Genomic DNA, 21,564 nt, shown 5'->3' on the forward strand with positions numbered 1-21,564 from the left:
GTTTCAGAACAGGTCACAGCACGGAAACTGCGATATTACATATTGTTGATGACGCTCTACAAGCCCTCGACCAAAATCATGCGTGCCTACTGATTCTACTGGACTTGTCATCGGCATTCGACACGGTAAATCATGCAATTCTGATGACCAGACTACAAGACAGGATGGGTTTATCTGGTAACGTACTGAAGTGGTTTAATTCCTTCCTGCAGAACAGGACTCAGCTATTCTTGGTCAACGAGGCAACCTCTTCTCCTCGCCCTAACACAATAGGGGTCCCTCAAGGCTCAACGCTATCCCCTGATCTATTCAACTTGTATGTAGAACCTCTCACAGAGATTCTTCGGATCTCACAGATATCTTACCACATGTACGCAGACGACACCCAAATATACATGAAGATTGCCTGCAGTGAAGACATTGATCTTATGAATGAAACTCTAAAGAGAGCATTGCAGTGGCTTACAGCCAATCACCTGAAACTGAATGCCAATAAAACTGAATTCCTGTTAATCTCACCGACAAGGAGTTACACAGAGGCAAAGGAATGGGCGAAATTGGTGACAGCACTGAACTGCACCCCGACCATAGTTAATTCAGCTAAATCATTAGGAATTACACTAGACAAGAACTTAGACATGAAAGAACACATCAACTTGATGGCCAAGGGCGCCCGCTTCCATTTAAACTATCTAAGGAAACTGAAGCCCTTTATCTCTGAAGCAGACCTAAAACTTGCCATCCAATCGTTAGTTATCTCGAGGATCGAATATGGCTGTACCACATTAGCTGGCCTACCGAAAACATCCACTGCACCACTAAAAGCCTGTCTCAACGCAGCGGCAAGACTCATCACAGGAACTAGGAAATTCGACCACATATCTCCTCACCTGAAGGCTCTAAACTGGTTACCTTATGATGCTAGAATTAAAATGAAGATGGCCTGCATCACACATAAAGCGGTCCACTACAACATGCCGAGGTACCTCGCCAAGAAAATTAAGATATCGGGAGGCAACAGAACAACAAGAAGCTCTAAAGAGCTGCTATTGCGGCCGGCATTCTTCCATAAAAAAAAGACTTATGACCGAGCTTTTTCAGGAGCGGCCCCCAGAGTCTGGAATTCACTCCCTCCTTACATCAGGAGGATTCAAAATACCGCAGCTTTTAAAAGGGAACTGAAAAGCCACATGATGAGTAAATACCATATATAGAGATGCCCACAGACTTGTGATACGAACATTTCTGCCAAAAAGGACTGGAGTCACCACGAACACTTGGAAGACCAATAAGACAAACGACTGATGCCACCCAAGCATCGGCTCTACAACCTATTACTACCTCACTATTAGGTGATATCTATGCTATACCGTTCACCGGAAGATATCACCCTTACCTTGAACTTGTTAATATTTATGTTCGATGCATCCAACTATTCCCTCACTACTCTTATGGCTTATTACGCCGATATTGACTTGTTAATAATATACAATACTACCTCATAGAACTTGACTGCATGACTATGACACTACCTAAACATAGGCACTCCCTAATACTAACTACTTAGGCGTTAGGAATATATCTTACCTTAATCACCGTAGACAGCACATTACCTCCCACACCTGATTTGTTTTTGCTGCTATAATTGCTATTATAATGTCAACTGTTTAATTCTTCTATGTCCCTAGGTAATCCCCTTTCTAACCTCCCTGATAGCTCTCTGCCCTACCTCTATATATGTTTTGTTGCTATAAATGTTACCACTATGTCAATCTGTTTTCCATATGTTAAGCGCTCTGATACCCACGGGTCATGTCCGCGCTATATAAAACACTATAAATAAATAAATAAATAAATAAATAAATAAATACCCATGTTGCCAATTTACTTCAGGGCAGAAGTTTAGACAATGAATGTGTATGTTGACTACCAGACTTTCTTCCTCATCACTCTGCTCCTTGTGACTTTGTCCCCTTGCCCTTTCTGCTGCTTCTATTGATCCCCTAGTTATGTGACTAGGAATTTATTGTTTTCTATTTCTATTGCTTGGCACAGTTCTTAATTTGTAACGATGGTTGCAGGTGGTAGGCATCAAAACTAATTTTTTTGGGTACCAGGACTTATTTGTCTTCATCAGACTTTGTGCCAGAGCAAGAGCGAGAAAGGCAGAAAAGGGAGAAAGAAGGGCGAAGAGAAAGATAGGAAAACAGTGACAAAGTGAGAACACAGGGAGGAGAATTAATTCCAAGGAGTAGCTAAAGAGACCAGGGCCCACATGCATCAACAATGCCATTTGTGATTCCTTACTAGCGAAAAATAAGGATTCGCTAATAAGGAATAGCAAAAGGCTATGCATGAAGAAATCGCAAAAAAAATTGCGATTTCTTAATATTCCTTAATTGCGATTCACAAATTGCGAGTCACAATTAAGGAATACCTCCTCATTCATTCCTATGGGCCTAAAGGCCCATAGGAATGAATGGAAAGACATTCTCAATTTGCGAATCGCAATTAGCGAATCGCAAATTGAGAATGCAATTTCAAGGGTGCAGGGGTGTTCAAAGGACACCCTGTTGCACCCCTGAAATTGGTCTGTGCACATATGTTGCACGCACACATGCCCTTAGGGCATGTGTGTGCGCAACATGAAACTTTGAAAAATGCACAAAAGTGCATTTTTCAAAGTTTTTGCAAATTACCATGAAGTTGAACTTCATGGTAATTTGCTACTCCTATTAGCGAAATCGCTAATTTTTTTACTTTGATGCATTGCATTTAAGGAATCTCAATTTGGGATTCCTTAAATGCAAACGCGATTTAAGGAATCTCAATTTAGAAATTCCTTAAATTGCGATTTTTGCATTTGGGATGATGCATCCCAAATGCAAAAATAACGGTCGCAAAGGGGCAGATTCTGAGAATCTGCCCGTTTGCGACCGGTTTTTACTTTGATGCATGTGGGCCCAGATGTGTAGGGTGGTAGAAGAAAGAAGCATGGGGTAGAATCAAGACTATGCAGCCTAGGTATTCGGTGTTTACAAGTTAAGCACTCCCCCACACATACCAGTGCTTAATTTGAGCCAGTGGCTTCCGGTGCTCAGCACCGGCACCTAATCATCAACACTGGTGCTTTTTATGACCATCAGTCAAGGACAAAAAGTTTACAGGGAGAGTAAGTGATTTGCCCAGGATCACAGTATGTTTAGCCGATGCAGAGACTCTAACCTGGTTCCCAAGCGCTGAAGTCGACAGCTCTGGCCATTACGCCACACCCTCTTCCCCCTTTCCTGGTTAATTGTTGGTTCTGTTTTAGGCGGCACTAACAGGAGAAATGGGCTGGTGCAAGCTGCCTCCTGATACATACACTTGTTACAAGGCATCACAATTATGCAATACTTGTCAAGCTAATTACAAAACTTCCCTCAAAACACCACTTTTGTGGAGATGAACCCCAACACTTGTGTTGGCCAATGTGCCCAAACTTTGTGACTTACATAGATAGCGAAGTCCTTAAGGGCGCTAGTGATGTCGCCGGGGTGCGAGATGGCTCTTGGGATGTGTTGTAACGTCACGGCCACCGGGCGGATCACCTCAGCCAGTTTCACAGTGACGTGACCCTCCGTGCCAGCGAAGGCCCAGCAGTTTCCGGGGTTCACGTCTGGCTGAAGGATTATGTCTGGGTCCGGCGAGTAGTTCCACAAGACAATGTTGTGCCAGAGCATCCGGGCGTTATCGCTCTCGTAGCTGTCGGAGGTCTGACGCTTCAAGATGCTGGCACCAGCAGACTTCAGGGCATAGTCTGGCACCTGGATGTCATCTTCTTGCAGTCTCTTCACTGCGTTGTTCACCATCCCCAAGACTTGCTGCAGGTAAGAGGGAAAGAGCAAAGAGATGCAACAGGATGTGAATTGTGAGTAAGTGGGTTGATGGACTTATAAGATCACTGGAGAATTTACTGCCACAAAGGGAACATTGATATTAATATCACATTTTTATACAGCAAATAAAAGTCCTTAACCCAGTCTGAGTTTAAACTTTTGGGGGCTGGACGATAACCAGCTGAGTAACAGGGTAGTGGAATCCCTGCCCCTGTGACATCAAGAAGGAAGAGAGCCAATCACCTCCATGAGGAAGTTGAAAAAAACATGGCCGACACTCATCCCACTTCAACGACAAGTCCTTGTTGACTTCTTAGGGCCTCATTATGAGTAGACTGCTATTTGGTTCAGGGATATTGTGTTGTAATTCAGAACCTCTTACTAGATACATACAACATAGCCATTGCTTCGTTAATATAAATCCAGTTGGCTCCACTGCCCAGGTTAACATGAACCCATGCAATACATTCTCACTTACATCCTCTTATATTTGCCCTCTCTATTGAGAAGACAGGTTCTACACCAGACCTAAGTTTCCGACCATATTGTACCACGCCAGAGTCTATCTGTTGTACGGTTCATTCCTCCCAAGATCTGATGGCAGGTGAAACGGAAAAGTGATCTAAGCCTAGACCATGCACCCATTCCACCTGCACGTCCTGCAATAAAATAAGCCCCCTGAGGAAGTAAAAAACCCTTGCCCTCAAGGAGCCTAAGTGCACTGAAAACCCTGAAAGTAATCACCGAGAACGTTCTAGCCCTCGTCCTTATGTGTCGCTCAGAAGTGCCACGCCCATGTGTCCAGCCAATCTGCCTGTGGCATCTTGTTTTCCAATCAACAAGGAGAAACATCCTTCCTACGTGAAGAAGATACCGTTCAAACAGCTTTTTGGAGTCTTATCTGTAGGATCTGGGGAAAGGAAGAATGGCCTGAAACTAAGCTTGTCTCTGCGGGCCTGATTCACAAAGGTAACTTACACTTTTGAGTAAGTTTACTCCTTTTCGGTATTCACAAACTGCACTTTTGTAGCAACTTACACTCATGTAGTAAGTCCATCACTACACATGGCCAACATCTGGAACGGCAACACCCTCCCATAGAAAATAATGGAGATGGGGACTTACCACAAAAGTGTACGTTATTACAAAAGTGTGGTTTGTTAATACCGAAAAGTAGTAAGCATACTCAAAAGTGTAAGCTACTACAGAAGGGTAGTTTGTGAATTGCATTTTGTATTATGTTTGGTAGTACTACTGTAGAACTACAAAACGTACTACAACGTGCAGTTTATGGATCAGGTCCTTTGTGTCAAAGTAGCTATTCCACAGCGTTGTCAAATTGACCAAATTGACTTTTACTGCTGTTTGATCTTTGAAAGGTAATGGCTTTTGAGGACATGTTTAGCCTTTTAAACTGGGTTGATGAGTAAATTGTTTATTACGTTGTATTATTATTGTCCTTGTAACTGATTTTTTTTAATTCAACCTTACGTTTATAAAAGTCAATTTCATGGCCAATTTTAGGGTATTCGGTTTATATGTCTGTGCCTGCTCTGTCTCAGTTTGTTTTTCTATTTATTGCTATATTTTTCTCTTTCTCCTTCTCTCTATGTAGGATTCACAAACTTCTCTTTGCTCGCCCCATGCAGATATTTTTGTTGGATTTAGGAGGAGGGGAGGAAATGCCCTGTGAGAAGACTCTGTAGAGTCTGTGCTACTTTACGCCGATGACGTGGTCCTTATGGCGAGTACTCCAAGAGCACTTTGCATCTTGGTGGAGTCTCTTGTAAACTTCATGAGTAAGCTACTAACTGCTGAAAGTCACACATAGTGGCATGCGGGTCAGGAATGAGAAGTGTTTTCAAATGATCAATCAATAATCAATTGTTGGGGGATGGAACACATACAGAGGAGGACTGTGTACATTACCAACAATATTCCGAGACCAAGAAGAACTGTGAAGGGGTGGTTAACAACGACGTATCGAGATAAGCCCAGGTTGAGGTGTTGCATGAGCAATAATGCAATGTTTTGAAATAAATCATAACCTATCGATCTGACAAATTGAATGAATGCAAGGATATATCAAATGTACTACTTTATTGATGTTCCTTTATGTATGAAAAAATAAAAACTGTTAAAAAAAAAAAAATCAATTGTTGGGCCCTGTGATTAGCTTTTGCTATCTGGGAGTTGGGAGTTGTCTTTGACGGCTTCGGTCCAGATCAGAAACTCCTGTCTAAGTCCTAGCAGGTCGGTAGGAACTATTACAAAGCCACGTCAAACGTTGCAAAAGGGAACTATTATCCCTCAAATTAACATATAAAAACCCCAGGACGTACCCATATATATATATGGGGTGGGAGTTTGGTGTACTCTAACGTCCTCTCTATAGAGAGTGAGGAAAGCTGGATATGTAGACGGCTCCTCTGCCTTACCCCAAAACCCACACATTATGTTATCCATTCAGAGCTCGGTTTACAATACTTCACTGAGCGGGTAACGCTGGCGCCCTCCTTTGTTATGGGTTACGATCTGGGCTAATAAGGAGTGAAATCTGAATAGGTATATTATACGGGACTGCCTCAAGCTGGAGAGCGTCTCGTCTATCCCTTGGTGGGTTGGCATTTGTCAAAAGTACTTTCAAAGCTCTAGCCTATCCGACATGTTTGGTTTACCCGCCATTTTGGTTAAAACCAACAAAAAGGGAGTCAAGTTTGAGTACAACAACAAGGATACACTGTTCCCCAAAAAGTAGAAAGAAATGAAAAGAACCAAGCAAAAATGGGAAAGGAGGGGGAAAACTCCTTTCGGAACTAATACCCTCACACACCCAGCAAGCTAGGTGTCATGCTTCATCATCTGGGTTCTGCTCCTCCTCAGACTGGCGCTGCAATGTCTGAGGGGCACCCACGAAGAGGCTCTTTATCGGAGATCTTTTGTTCCTGCCAGTTGGCGCATGTGGGTGTGAGGGCTCTAGGTGAGGTGTAGACATGAAGAGAAGTGGTGCTAATAAAAAAGGTTAGGTAATCCACAAGAGATTTGTCAAGTTTCAGTGCCAGGAATTTAGTCAATTGCAGAGGTTAGGTGTGGAATATACTAAAAGCTCAGTATGGGATTTCTCTAGGTTTATTGACCTGGCAGAATCCACAATGTCAAGTCAAGTCAAGTCAAATAATTTATATAGCGCGCTACATACCCAGAGGGTCTCAAGGCGCTTGAAGAAGGGAGGGGGATTACTTGTCGAAAATCCAAGTTTTAAGTTGCTTTCTGAATGCTAGGTGGTTCTGAGTGAGGCGAAGGTAAATGGGAAGTGAGTTCCAGGTTTTAGCTGCCAGGTAGGAGAAGGATCTTCCTCCCATGGTGGTTTTGTTGATGCGAGGTACAGCAGCAAGGGCTTGGTTGGAGGAGCGCAGCTGGTGGGAGGGGGTGTAGAAGGAAAGTCGTGTGTTGAGGCATTCGGGTCCAAGTTCGTAAAGTGCTTTGTGTGCGTGGGTTAGGAGGCAAAATGTTATCCTCTTATTGACGGGAAGCCAGTGGAGGTTTTTCAGGTGACTAGAAATGTGGTCTTTACGTGGGATGTCTAGTATGAGTCTGGCTGATGCGTTCTGGATGCGTTGGAGTTTTTTTTGAAGTTTTGCGGTGGTACCGGCGTATAGGGTGTTTCCGTAGTCCAGGCGGCTTGTAACCAGTGCGTGGGTGACCGTTTTTCTAGTTTCGGTGGGGATCCAGCGAAATGTTTTTTTGAGCATGCGAAGAATGTTGAAGCAAGATGATGAAACGGCGTTGACTTGTCTGGTCATCGAGAGTGAGGAGTCCAGGATGACGCCCAGGTTCCGTGCGTGGTCCGTCGGGATGGGTGCTTTTCCAAGGGCCTCTGGCCACCAAGAGTCATCCCAGGCGGAAGGGGAGGTACCTAAGATAAGGACTTCTGTTTTGTTTGAGTTCAGTTTCAGACGGCTGTGCTTCATCCACTCGGCTACTTCTTTCATTCCTTCATGTAGGTTGGTTTTGGCGGTGTTAGGGTCTTTGGTGAGTGAGAGGATCAGTTGAGTGTCATCAGCGTAGGAGATGATGTTGAGGTTGTGTTGGCGTGCGATGGCCGTGAGGGGGCTCATGTATACGTTGAAGAGGGTGGGGCTGAGTGAAGATCCTTGTGGCACGCCGCAAATGACTTCAGTGGCCTCTGACTTGAATGGTGGGAGGCGGACTCTCTGAGTTCTTCCGGAAAGGAACGAGGTGATCCATTCCAGTGCTTTTCCTTGGATTCCGATGTTTCTAAGGCGTTGTAACAGGGTGCTATGACAGACTGTGTCGAAGGCTGCGGAGAGGTCAAGGAGGATGAGGGCGACTGTGTCTCCATTGTCCAGTAGAGTTCGAATGTCGTCTGTTGCTGCGATGAGTGCAGTCTCAGTGCTGTGTTTTGCTCGGAAGCCGGACTGTGAGGAGTCGAGGGATTTGTTGGTTTCGAGGAAGGCGGCGAGCTGGTTGTTGACAGCTTTCTCAATGACTTTGGCCGGGAATGGAAGGAGCGAGATGGGGCGGTAGTTTTTGAGTTCGGTGGGGTCAGCTGTGGGTTTTTTCAGAAGGGCGCTGAGTTCGGCGTGTTTCCAGCTTTCCGGGAAGGTGGCGGAGTTGAGGGAGCAATTGATGACGTCTCGGAGGTGTGGTGCTATGATGGAGTCTGCTTTGTTGAAGATGTGGTGAGGGTATGGGTCTGTGGGGGATCCTGAGTGGATGGAGTTCATCAGGCGGATGGTGTCCTCAGTGGAGATTGGGTTCCAGTTATTAAGGATGCTCAAGGGGGGTGAAGGTACGGCAGAGGGTTGGGTGTGTTGGTCTCCGGGTTGGTTGTCGAAGCTGTTGTGGATGTCTGCGATTTTTTCGTGGAAGAACGAAGCTAGGGAGTCGCAGAGGGTTTGCGAGGGAGTGATGTCGTTGGAGTTGGCGGTAGGGTTGGTAAACTCTTTGATGATGTTGAATAATTCCTTGCTGTTGTGGGCGTTGTTGTCTAGTCTGTCTTTGAATGCGGCTTTCTTGGCAGTCCGGATCAGTTGGTGGTGTATGCGGGTGGCGTTTTTGAAGGCGTCCCTGGTGCTGATGTTTGGATCTTTTTTCCAGGCCTTCTCAAGGGAGCGACAGAGTTTCTTGGATTTCTTAAGATCATCGTTGAACCAGGGGGCGTTTTTGCTGCCTAGTTTGATTTGACGTTTTTTCAGAGGTGCTAGGTTGTCGGCGCTGTTGGTTAGCCATTGAGTGAGGTTAATGGCTGCTTGGTTGGGGTTCGAGGAGTGGGCAGGGGGGTTTTGAAGAAGCGATGAGGAGATCTGGTCAATGGTGATTTTGTTCCAGTTTCTTCGTAGAGTAGCTTGAGGATGGTTGTGGGTTGTGGTCTTTTTGTAGACAAAGTGAACGCAGCTGTGGTCCGTCCAATGGAGAACTGTGGTGTGACTGAAGGAGATATGTTTGCTGGAGGTGAAGATAGGGTCGAGTGTGTGACCTGCTTCGTGGGTGGGGGTATTAACAAGTTGTTTGAGTCCGAGGTTGGCGAGATTGTCCAGAAGGGTGGTGGTGTTGCTGTCGTTGCTCTTTTCCAGGTGGAAATTGAGGTCTCCCAGTAGAATGTAGTCTTCGGAGGGGAGGGCGTGTGGGGTGATAAAGTCAGTGATGTCTTCACTGAATTGTGCACGGGGTCCTGGTGGCCTGTAGAGGAGGGTGCCTCTGAGTGTGGTCTTGGGGTCGGTGTGGATCTGGAAGTGAAGGTGTTCGGCGCTAGGGAGGTTGACGTCTGAGCTGGTTGAGATGCGGATGGAATTCTTGTGGACGATAGCGATGCCTCCTCCTGTTTGGATGGTGCGGTCCTTACGGATGATCTTGTAGCCTTCCGGGATGGCAATGGTGATGTCTGGGGCTGAGGAGGCGTTCATCCATGTTTCTGTTAGGAAGGCGACGTCCGGAGAGATGGTGTCTAGTAGATTCCAGAGGTCGATGGCGTGTCTGTGGACTGAGCGGGTGTTGAGCAGGATGCATTTTAGGTGGTTGGTGTCAGATCACTGTCGTGGATGAGGAGTTGGTCTTGGTGCCGTCATACTTGTAGGAGTTGCATGTGAAGGGTCCATGGGTGTGACCAGGAGCAGCTTGGGCGCAGTTGGGGAGGCAACCGGGGTCTTGGAGTTGTCCCACTGAAAAATATTGCTTCTCTTTCGTTTTAGAGCTGGCACGGTGTGGAGACTTTTGTGTTTCTGGGAGGGTCAGGGTGCCTTTGGTAGTAGCGCCTCAGCTTGTCCCGGCAATGGGCGGTCCGTACAATCTTTGATTACTTTTATGTTCTTTTGTAAATTTTATAAATTAAAGTCTACTTTTAAGTTATGGTTTCGGAAATGCAGAGATGTGCTTCACTCCTTACAGCTTTTAGAGGTTCCTGATGTTTCCTTTCTAAAGGCAGCAGTAAGCTCACAGAAATCCATGGAGGGGTGACCGCTTGACTATTTATGGTTTTAGCAGCAAGCTCTTAAAGATGTCACAAGTCTAATGTTCTATTGTACCGTTACCGGCACCTATTGTACAATTCTATCATGTTTTTATTCTTCAAATTTTAATGTGTGCAATTTCTGTATTTTATGTATGCTATGAATTGCTTTCTTTAATGATTTCCCTTTAAATCAAATTAAAATTGGAATTGGAGAAGTCTCAGTAAGTAGAGAGATCTGCTCAAGGTTTCTGTCAATATGGTCGTTTTGACATTATATTGCTTTGTGGCCCTGAAAAGAAGATGCTTTTGACTTCACATTCTTAAAAGTCATTTAAGGCCACGTGGGCTAGTATTTGGCCGTGTCTGGCTATTTAATTATAGTTTTTAAGGTCTTTTGAAAAGAAATTGCTTTTGACCACAATTTTTCAAAAGCCACTTTAAGCTAATTTTGAAGGTATTTCAGGGTTTGCAAGTTAACTACATTTAATTGCAGATGACCTCTCCTTACTCATCTCCTCAGCATCTTCCCCCTTTTTATTCCCTATTTTGTACCTAACAATCAGATTTGAATTTTTGCCCTTAGGCCTCCTTGTACCCCAAGACTCTGCTTTCAAGACAGGCTCGAGTGTGAGTGGACACAGCTTGGAACCTCAGAACCAGACCTACCGGAGAGCTGACTATGAAAACCACAGAGGCCTTGACACCCTTATCTGGAGTCTTGAAAGGTTTCTACCTTTTTCTTCATCCAAAATTCCACCGCCAGCTTGGGTAGCCACCATCTACACCCACGTCCACAGACGGAGGACTCTGACAGCTTTACAGTTGTAAACAGACTTGGACACAGACACCAGGGGACACAGGAAGAGTCTGGGACACTTAGCCATCCTGCCCGTATTTAAAATACCCAGCTGATGGGGGAAGGTACTTTGGAGTAGAGTGTATTTGATCACTGGTCACACACACAATGCCATTGCACAGAAGAAAGTCTCAGAGGCTGGGAAATCAAGGGTCATGAATGATTGAGAATAAGAATTATAGCGGACAGGCAGCGTCGAAGGCAGAGAATCTTGAGTGATGGGGAGTCGGGTAACAGGCACACGTCACTTTTCTCTTGTAACACACTGTTTGCTACCTCTTACATTTTGTTTGCTTTCGATACTTGCACAAGTGCCACCATTGCCTACGTAACGTTTGTTCTTGTGTTTGAGTGTCTGCCATGTATTGCAGTATTTTACCTCTACTTGTACTTTGTACGCTTTTGTAACCTGCACACATGTCACTTTTTCCTCCTGTAATGAACCGTTTGCTACCTCTTGTATTTGTTTGCTCACAATTGTCACTTTTGCCTCATGTAACTTAGCGTTTGCTTTTGTAATTTGTTCACTTGTAATGTTCTCATGTATCAGTTCTGTTCCTACAGTGAAGCGCTCTGACACCTTCGGGTACCGTCCGCGCAATATAAAAACGCATAAATAAATACATTAATAAATAAATGACATTCTTGGGGCTAGGAAAATACTAGGACGGAGAGACATTGAAACGAGACAGAAACAGGCAGATATTGAGATGGAGGGACACTGTATGGAAAATAGTGAATACGGGACAAACAAACACTGGCAGAAGGAACTTGAGAATAATCAGGACCAGGTTGAGAAGAGAGATGAAACTCAATGCAAGAAATCAGAGAACAAGTAGACAGGGTGACATTGAATCTTGTATAACATGTGTTTCAGAGGAAGAAGATTCCATGTTGCGTTATTACCAGGGCTTACAAGCACTCACACTGTGACAATAGGCCCTTGGTAAGAGCCAATGTTCAATGTAGAAAGAGGTATTGGGAGCACCAAGGCATAAAGTTTCTTTCAAGCAAATAGTTTATCCTTCAGTGTTTTAATAAGTGACGTTTAAATCATGTAATCTGTGAAAAGGTCAGTCAAGTCTTATCTTATATGGTAGCAACACACATTTCACGAATCCTGACGTGATTCTAGACAAGTTCTCTAAGTGGCTCTTTCCTATTTTCAGTGAAGACCATTCAGGTAGACTTTAGAGGTTTTCGTCAATTATGCCCATTAGGCATCCGGAAATCAGACTCTCATCTGGTGTTTCCAAAACCTATTTTGCAAAACCCACATTCATGTATTTTAGGTACAGGTTTGTAAGCTCTGCCCCATTCTGGAGTATCATCATCAACAGAGACTTTATTGTGGCAATTGCAGCCATAAAAGCACATATAAATTTACACTAGAATAAAATATAATCAACAGCAGCAATAGAAATTACAATTTCATTATAAAAACTGGTATACCCAAGTTTAGTGGAAGTCGGGCCGGAATAACAGGGGAAGCAGTTTGTCAGATAAGAACGTGGGTTTTAAAAATATAATTTAAAAATAAAAACATATAAGAACTTTGCTAGAAAAAACCTTAAAAATTAGACATCCATTTTCAGTAAGGCTGCCAGCTTGGGAGCACTCTGTCTCTCACACAGAGGCAACTTCCGAGATATTACTGCTGGGATAGTTACATTAAAATAAGAAAAGCCACAGATAGCTAGGTGCCGTTCTTTAGCAAATACCTTCATTTTAGCCACATAGCAAGGAGAAATTTTGAACTTACAACAACATAAACTGGGTTTGTATCAGATTTTAGGATCCTGAGAAATTCGAAATTGTTCCTAATACCCAGGTTTCTGCATCATTGAATAATCCATTTGGACCTGGACTGTTTATATGCCGGGCAGAAGAGCATTACATGGGTCGCTGAAAAGGAACACCTCACCCCACAAACCACATCACTGGCACTTTGGCTAGGATGGGTTTATTAACCTCTTGCCCCCTAACATGGAGACTTTCATAAATCACTTTGTGTGTACCAGGTCTTCATCTGGGGCAACTCTTCTGACTGCAGGTAACCTGGAGGTTCATGCATGCAAGTTCATTTTAGCCTCCTCTCTCCTCTCTCTCTCCCTCTGACTGTGTCTGCTTCCTTCAGCCTTAAAATTAGTTGACAATACTTCCTAGGAATTCTTTTAATTACTTGTATAATTCACTGCCCTCTGCTGCCTCCAGAACAAAGGTTATCAAATGTTCTGCAGTTATTCACAAACACGTATTGCAACACCACTTGATGTACCTTATAGATAAGGCCACCGGTATTATGCGGCAGTGGAGAACAAAGTTATGCAGCAAGAAAAGGCAAGTTATTTAGCATATCACAGATCATGTGACAAGAGTGATAAATTCATTACAATGGAGAAAAATTCATCACAAAACAAAGTGATGGATGGAATGCTTGAATTAATCTCAGCCACTGGAGATCGCTTGCGTAGATCCCAATCCATCGTTTTTTGCCCGTCATGCTACCTGACTTTGGACCCAACCATATGCAAATCAGCCTTCACCCTGCTCAAATGGGAACAGTCCAAACCAAACTGCCAGGTCCGCCCTAAAACGGAAAACAAGCAACCCAGGACCGGTTTTTACCTTATTATGGGCTTATCAGCCAGGTATAGCTTGGTTCCAGTGGTACAGTGAGCGACGACCCTGGGCATACCAGGCTACAATTAGGGCATCAAAAAACAAAGTGAGGGATAAAATGCTTGAATTAATCTCAGCCACTGGCGACCACTTGTGGCTGCATCCCATCCTGTTGTTTTTCGCCCACCATGCAACCTCAGTTTTTACCCAGCCATATGCAAATCAGCCTTGACCCAATGGGAACAGTCCAGCCTGAACCTCCGGGCTAGGTCCTCCCTGAACTGAAAAGCAAGCAACCCAGGATGGGGTTTGCCATTATTATGGGCTCGTCAGGTACAGGGGCACAGTAAGCACGGGGCCAAACACTGGGCATACCCATCACACTTTGGGTTTCAAAACCATGAGGGTTAAAACTGATTTGCACCAGGTTGGGTCCAAACTGAGGTGGCATGGTGTGCAAAATAACAATAGACTGGGATGCGGCCCCATTTAATTACCTGTGGCTGAGATTAATTTAAGCATTCCATCCATTGGCTTTTGTAAAATTTAGTATGGAAAAAATGCTGCAGCATAGCTTAACCCCTTCGATGCTGATGACGAGCTCAGCTCGTCATCACCCACGGGTGGCGTGTGCTGATGACGAGCTGAGCTCGTCCTGTAACGCGGTTTTATGAAAAAAGCCGCACAGCGCAAAAATCGCCGCAGCAGCGATGCGGTTAACCTCTGTCCGACGTCACAGTGGACGTGTGCGTCGGACGCCGGGGGCCGTCCGCTCTCCGTACACGTGTAATTCGCCCACACCACGGGGAAATGTGCGCCGCGACGAAGCGGTTAATGCCAGTGGCTTGCTAATGCAGCATAACTAGCCTTGTATTGTAGAAGGCACAGTACTACTTAAATGGTGCTGCCATTTTAATCCAATCCAATATTAAAAATTGACAAATTTTACCCTTTAAGCTGCATTTTCCCTACGTCCAGTCATTCTAGTAACCCCAAATGCACTGTGTGTATGTGTGAACATATGTGTGTGTGTGTGTGTGTGTGTGTGTGGGTGTGTGTGTGTGTGTGTGTGCGTGTGGGTGTATATATATATGTATGTGGGTTCTTGCGTGTGTAAGTCTGTGAGCGCGGACCTGTTTGCACATGCGTCTATGCACACGTGTGTGTATGTATGCGCACATGTGTGTTTAGTTCTGAATCCATGTGATTAGTCAATGTCTAGCCTGGACATGGATTGTTAAGCACGTGACTGTGCAAAGTGAACAAGAGATCACAACCTACCTGCTCTGAGATCACGAGGGCACGTTGCTTCTCTAGGGCTTGCTCCACAACATTGCGGGCCTCTTCGTGGGCCGCCTTCCGGACAAAACCAATTTCTGCTTGCAGGCCTTCTAACTCATCTTGAAGTGGGCGAATTCGACCACTCAGGAGGTGATGGTCATACCTTGAGCAGAGAGAAGGTGAGATCATACATTTTTTTTACAACAGGAGCAATTTACTTTCTCCCCTCCCCCAGCTACTCTCTTGGATTTGACCAGTGCCATTCATGAACCTGCAAATCCATCAGAGCTATAATGCTAAGAGCATCTAAGGCATCTGTAGCACAGGGAATGTACTTAAATGTACCACTGTCCAATGATAAATGTGATGCTAAGAGGACTATTTAAACACAAGTGGTAAATGCTGGAACTAAAACACCTTGGCCCCCGGTGACTGAAGTGCTCAAGCAACCGATTTGCAGAGCAGAGCTAATAATATGTTATGGTTTTGCACTCAATTTGTCATTTTATTTTATTTGCAAATGTTTCTTATTTAGCACAGGCACCTTCCACCAGGTGGTGGTACATGGAAACTGCGGTTAATAGGGAGCAGGTGGAATATACGCTCAATCCGCCACGGCGCAAATAACATGTGTACAGAGCTGCGGGGGTATTTGTGCCTGTTTGACACCCATGTTCAAATGAATGGGGAATGCCCACAAACATTCATTGCAGCAGTTTTACACAGACAGTTATCTATCGTTTGTGCACATTTCTGTAGAAGACATTGCCACCAGTTGTAACATGAGGTTAACGTCCTTGTCGATACGAAAAAATCGACTGCAATTTACCCTCTTCTCCTAATGAGCAATAGTGTAAAAATAGGCATGAATTATCCAGAAGTCGACTCAAATTCCATGCACCCCAAAGGACCCTACGACCAGCCCAGCTCCCCTACGCCGTGGTCCCCCGCACCAGAAAGACCAGATCGGGAGGCCGCTCCTTCTCCTTCCGCGCGGCCAGTGCCTGGAACGACCTTCCGCTTCACCTCAGACAGATAACATCGCTCCCATCTTCGCAAGAAACCTCAAAACCTGGCTCTTTGACAGACCCCCTTCTTGATGGACTGGAACCTGCGAATCCCCCCCACACTCCCTAGCACCTTGAGACTCTTACGGGTGAGTAGTCGCTCTTAACAAACAACGGATTTGATTTGATTTGAAGCAGCTCCTTCTCTTGAGTAGAGGATCGTCGCCCCCCTTAAATTCCCCCCAAAGCCTTAGAGATGAAATATAAAGTGGTAATTTATTACCATTTTATTCGTCATCCCCTGTCCCGAGCCGAGTGTCAGGACGGGGCCACTACTAAGTGACAGTAGCAGTGAGGAGGGTGGCCTGGTATTGCACTGTTTAAAGAGCACATGTATATTTCACTGGCTTGTGACGCCAGCCACACAAAACACTTTAAACATCTCTAACTCAGCAGTCTTCAGACAGCAGGGTTAGAGAAAGCCAAAGCCTCCAGAGCGCTGTGGGGCGTTGAGTGAGGCCGCTCCCACCAATCCTAGCACTGCTCTCATGCTGTTGAGTCTGCACTAGGATTGGCAAAGCCAGCATCTGGTTAGTTTGGGCATTGGCAAAAGAAGAGCTCGGGAGAGAAGAACGTTGTGTTTGGTAAGTCTTTTAATTTAATTTTGCGTGCATGCTCCCACCCCCGCCCCGTAGATGCCAGCCGCCACTGTATTTTTGCCACATTTAGCACCAGTAACTGGGTGGAAATCCCGATGTAAATGTTTAAGACATATTTAGTCAGATTCTACACTGAAACTAAGTTTACAAATTAGCAGGCCTCAAACTGATTCCACTTTTGTAAAACAAATGATTCCCCAGTTCAATATTACGACGAAAACATTAACCCCTTCGATGCTGATGACGGCCCCCAGCCGTCATGCATTACGGTGGGCGTGTGCTGTTGACGGCTGGGGGCCGTCATGAACCCGCCCACTACGTAAAACGCTGCACAGGCGCAGAATCGCGTCCGCACCCAAGGGGTTAATCAAGCGTCACAAATCACGAGTCTGATTGAAATTAATCCACTTAATTATATTCAGATGAGATTATTAATCTTCAGCAGAGGTACCAATATAAATTAACCCGTTGAATGGAAAGTAGTCATACAACCAGGCATGCCAAGGATACATCTCTCCATCGAAATCAGCAGGGAACCCCAGCTATTCATGGTGATAGAGCGCTTACAGCACTCTAAATTGCATGAGCGCACTATACTCATGGTTTAAACGTACTCACATGTATTTTTATCGTTTGCTGTTTTTCACGATTATTAAGATGCATTAATTCAAAATTATATTAACACGAAATGTAGTGTGCACATTTAAGTAGGACTTTATATGTATTCCAGAAACCTATCATTCTTGTATGTATAATTGCAGGATGAAATATTATTCATGCAAAGTAATTTGTGTCTAGTTTAAGTTGCCTGAATTGTCGGCCCAAACTGCTGGTTGTTTTGAGTTTCGTTTCTCCTTGGATTGCTCAAGAATTACAATTAAATGAATCGTTTTTTTGTTTGAAGGCAGTATGTTCTCATCTTACTGCAGGTACAGGAATTAGACCTAGTTATTCTTAGATTTAAGAAGATACCCAAAATGTCTTTGAAGATGGCTGGAAGGCGAAAAAGGGAGGATGCCTTCTGTGTCTGGCCTATCTGAAACCCAAGGCCACTGAACATTGAACAAAATTCAATTAGAGCTGCTGTGGAAACCTACTAAAATGTTGCAATGGAAAATGTAATCTTATGACGTATTGTGGGTTGAACATTGGCTTTTTGTATGATGCGCAGGTACAGATTCGGGAGACTTCTGCTTATTTTTGGAGGAGAAGGAGGATCCTAGAACGAGCACCATAGCTTTAAGCTATCAAACCCATTTGACGTGAGTACTTCTTAGGAAGTCAACACGTGCTGACACCTTTTGGATAGAAACAGGGAAATAGGTAGGATTTCCATAAAGAGCAGGGTTTGAAAAGATACTTTCCTTTAGTTCTCTAATGAAAAGATAATTGGACTCAGCTTCTATTCTTTGTTGCATTTTGATTTTGGAGTTCATCATATTATGCCTTTTGTGCCAAATGAATTATATGCGTAGATTCGGCTCAGTATTGATTTTTATATATCTGTATACTCTGATATTGAGGTGTGTTTATATTCAATTGTTTTTGGCCTAATAATAAATCCACAAAATTGAAATTCGGTGTCTGTGGTCCTTTAAAGCATGACTAAATTGAAAGTATAACTTGCATTGTATGCTCCCCTCAAACACTTTTAGCGGCTATAAAAAGACCGTCTGCTTTGACTTTAGGAGGGAAGACAAGTAGTATAATTTAGCGTATTCAAATGGTAGCAGAGGATGGTTTAGCCTCCTAAATTGAGGTGAGAAAAGAGAATGTTCTTGTGTGTTCTATCAATCTTTTAGCGGACGGACAATTACTTGTTTTATGTGACTGTAAGTTATTGGTACTGCGATAGGAGCAGTTACTTGGTTTAATAGCTTTTGGATATACAGTTACTTGTTAGTACGAATGTGTGAGCTAGTGTACAAGATGAAATTGTAAAGGAGGGTGAGCCGCTGCGAAGAGGTAGCAGTGACATCAGAGTGTGCCGTGCTGGGATTGGTCAGTTGGTGTAATGCCACACTGAGATTGATGGAAGTTTGTCCAAAGTTAAACAGTGAGAATTCGGTGGCAATGAATTGACTTTAAAAATGAGATGTTTTAAGGTGTTGCAATATTTGTGTAGAGGCGGCACAAGGGTGGTGACTCGGGTAGAAGACGCTCCACCAGAGGACATCCCAGCACATTATACGGCATCAAATGTAGGACGCCATACTAAAGTGTGGCTTCAAAATTGGCATAAAATTACAGAGAAAGAGGGAGATTTGGCTTTCCCTCGTTATGGGTCATTTCGCACGGAGGTGCTGTACCAGCTGAGAGGAGTGATGTCTTCTCTGAAACCTCAGCCAAGACCAACACAATTTGAGGCATTAGATGCATGGATGAGAGCAGCGATGGCGAAGAGAAGAGAACCTTCACAGGGACTAATGAAGAAAGCAAAGAAGGCACATCAGGATGCCAAGTAGGATGCACAGTTCAAGAGATGGAGCCTAGATACTATAGAGGGAGAACAATTGTATCCATTTCGGATGCTAGAAGGAGGGTCTGGAGGAAAAAGTAAGACAGAGGAGGACAGTGATAGAGATGACAGTTTTCTTGAAAGATTGCTATCAGAATGTCCTCCACTTTGTGACTCTAGGTTGGAGACTGATAAGATGCAGCACACAGGGGAAATTTTAGGAGCAGGACGAAGGGGTTCAGAGGAGCAGACAACAGGAGTAAGAAAGAGGATTTCAGTGGGAACTAGAATTCCAGGAGGATGTGGAGGATTGGTTACACAGATCATGAGATGGGAGAAATTGCATGTACTATGCGGTTACCAGAATCTGTGGTTTTGATATATAACCCTAGAGAGTGACCCAGTGAAAGTCAACAGCAAGCAGGAGAAGGGGAAGAGACTATATCTCGAGGAAGTCTTATAATGAGTGGAACGGGTCTGGTTCAGGTATCAGTGGAAGCTAGTACTCCACTGCCAGCTACAGCTGATCTATCAAGGATGGACAGTGGGTCGGAACCAAGACGAACAGGAACTTTGGCAAATATTAAAATGTGAGTTGTTATTCGCAGCTAAATATGTTATGAGAAAGGCAAAGGGAGCTCAGGAAGTATTAATACAATTGGCACAAAGGTGATGGGTTGAGGAAGAGGAAGTGGCAGGGAAATGGGTAAACATATGGTAATCCAACCTGGTCAGGGAAGAGGAAGAGGAATTGATGCAGGTACAGGAGGTGATTGGGTGGCGAATAAAAAGTAGGTCACTGCTTGTCATTATTGTCACAAAATTGGGCATTGGAAGTGGGAGTGTCGATTAAATCCGGCAAATAAAATAAAATATGAAGGAGAGAGACAGATATCCGAGGGTTTGAACATCGTGACTAGAACTAGGTCCATGTATGGAGGAGGTTGTGAGTCACACATGCAGATACCTCATCCTCCGAGAATACCAATAAATAATCAGGTGTATCACCAGATGCCCTATTTTGAAATACAAGACAGATTTGACCAAACTCAAGATCGTCAGGAGTGTCAGAGGAGGGTGCAAGAGGAATGCACTTTAGGTGCGGCCCTGGAAGTAGATCAGAGTGGACCATTTGTAGATGCAGAGGGGAATGGACATCCTGTTACCTTTTTGCTAGATACTGGAGCCGCACGCTCCACAGTACGGACAGAAGTGGTCCCCGATTTATCCCTTTCAGGACAATCGATTCAAGTGGTGGGAGTTACAAATCAGAGAATGACTAACCCATTAACAGACGAGTAACCTCTGAGTGTAGGACCGTTCCGAAATAGACATCAATTCGTGGTGCGCGATTCAAGCCCAGTCTGTCTATTGGGAAGAGACCTTTTGTGTAAGCTAAACTGTATCATATCTTGCACTCTGAGAGGTGTGGAGTTGCAAACCTGTGATGATTATGCCGATTTCAAAATGGCGAATATGAGCTTTTGTGCAGAAATGTTTGGGATTCTAACAACAGAGGACTTACCACATGATTTGAGGGACTCGGTTTCTCTGAAAGTGTGGGATTTCACAGGTGAGGAGATAGGATTGATTCGAGGGGTTGAACCTGTTAAGATACAGATTGAACCAAATGCTGTATTCCCACGAACTCCACAGTATAAATTGACTCCAGAAACTGTGGCTGGAATAAGACCTGTAATCGAGTCTATGATTGCACAAGGCATTCTGAAGGAGATAAAAGGAAATCCCTGCAACACATCTATTATGGGACTGCAGAAGCCTAGTGGCAAGTACAGAATAGTGCAGGATTTACGTAGGGTTAATGAAATCGTGATCCCATGTTGTCCTGTGGTACCGAATCCAGCTGTTATACTGTTTCAAATACCATGTGAGGCTGAATGGTTTACAGTCATCGATTTGTGTCAGGCATTTTTCTCCATATCACTCCACAAGGACAGCCAATTTATTTTCGCATTTAGGATGGCTGACCGTGTGTTAACATGGTGTCTTATCCCTCAAGGGTATACAGAAAGCCCCTCTATCTTTAGTCCGAGTTTGAAAAAGAATCTTGAAGGGCTGGTGATGCCCCTGAGCTCAGTTCTGGTTCAGTACATAGACGACCTTTTGGTCACTTCAGAGACTGAGGATGCTTGCAGGATCAACACTGTGGCTTTGCTGAACCATCTGGTAGAGAATGGACACAAAGTGTCCCCAAATAAACTTCAGTATTGTCAGACTGAAGTTCAGTATCTAGGTCACCAAATTGAGAAGGGAAAACGAAGAGCTGTCACCAGATCGCATATAGGAGATTCTGCAAATGGGAACTCCGAA

The 21,564-nt window shown here is 44.3% G+C and overlaps 1 protein-coding gene across 1 annotated transcript in view; it reads right to left on the reverse strand.

The window, feature by feature from the left end:
* LOC147706362 (SUN domain-containing protein 3-like) overlaps positions 1-21,564 on the reverse strand; it is a 142,449-nt gene that overhangs the window by 14,157 nt on the left and 106,728 nt on the right. Inside the window, exons 6-7 of the mRNA XM_086929071.1 lie at positions 15,110-15,272; positions 3,495-3,863 (exon numbers count right to left, since the gene is read on the reverse strand). Of these exons, the coding sequence (XP_086785197.1) occupies positions 3,495-3,863; positions 15,110-15,272 (532 nt within the window). The remainder of the gene's footprint in view (positions 1-3,494; positions 3,864-15,109; positions 15,273-21,564) is intronic.

The sequence above is a fragment of the Lissotriton vulgaris genome, chromosome 7, assembly GCF_964263255.1.
Source record: "Lissotriton vulgaris chromosome 7, aLisVul1.2, whole genome shotgun sequence".
In the NCBI taxonomy this organism is placed as follows: Eukaryota; Metazoa; Chordata; class Amphibia; order Caudata; family Salamandridae; genus Lissotriton; species Lissotriton vulgaris.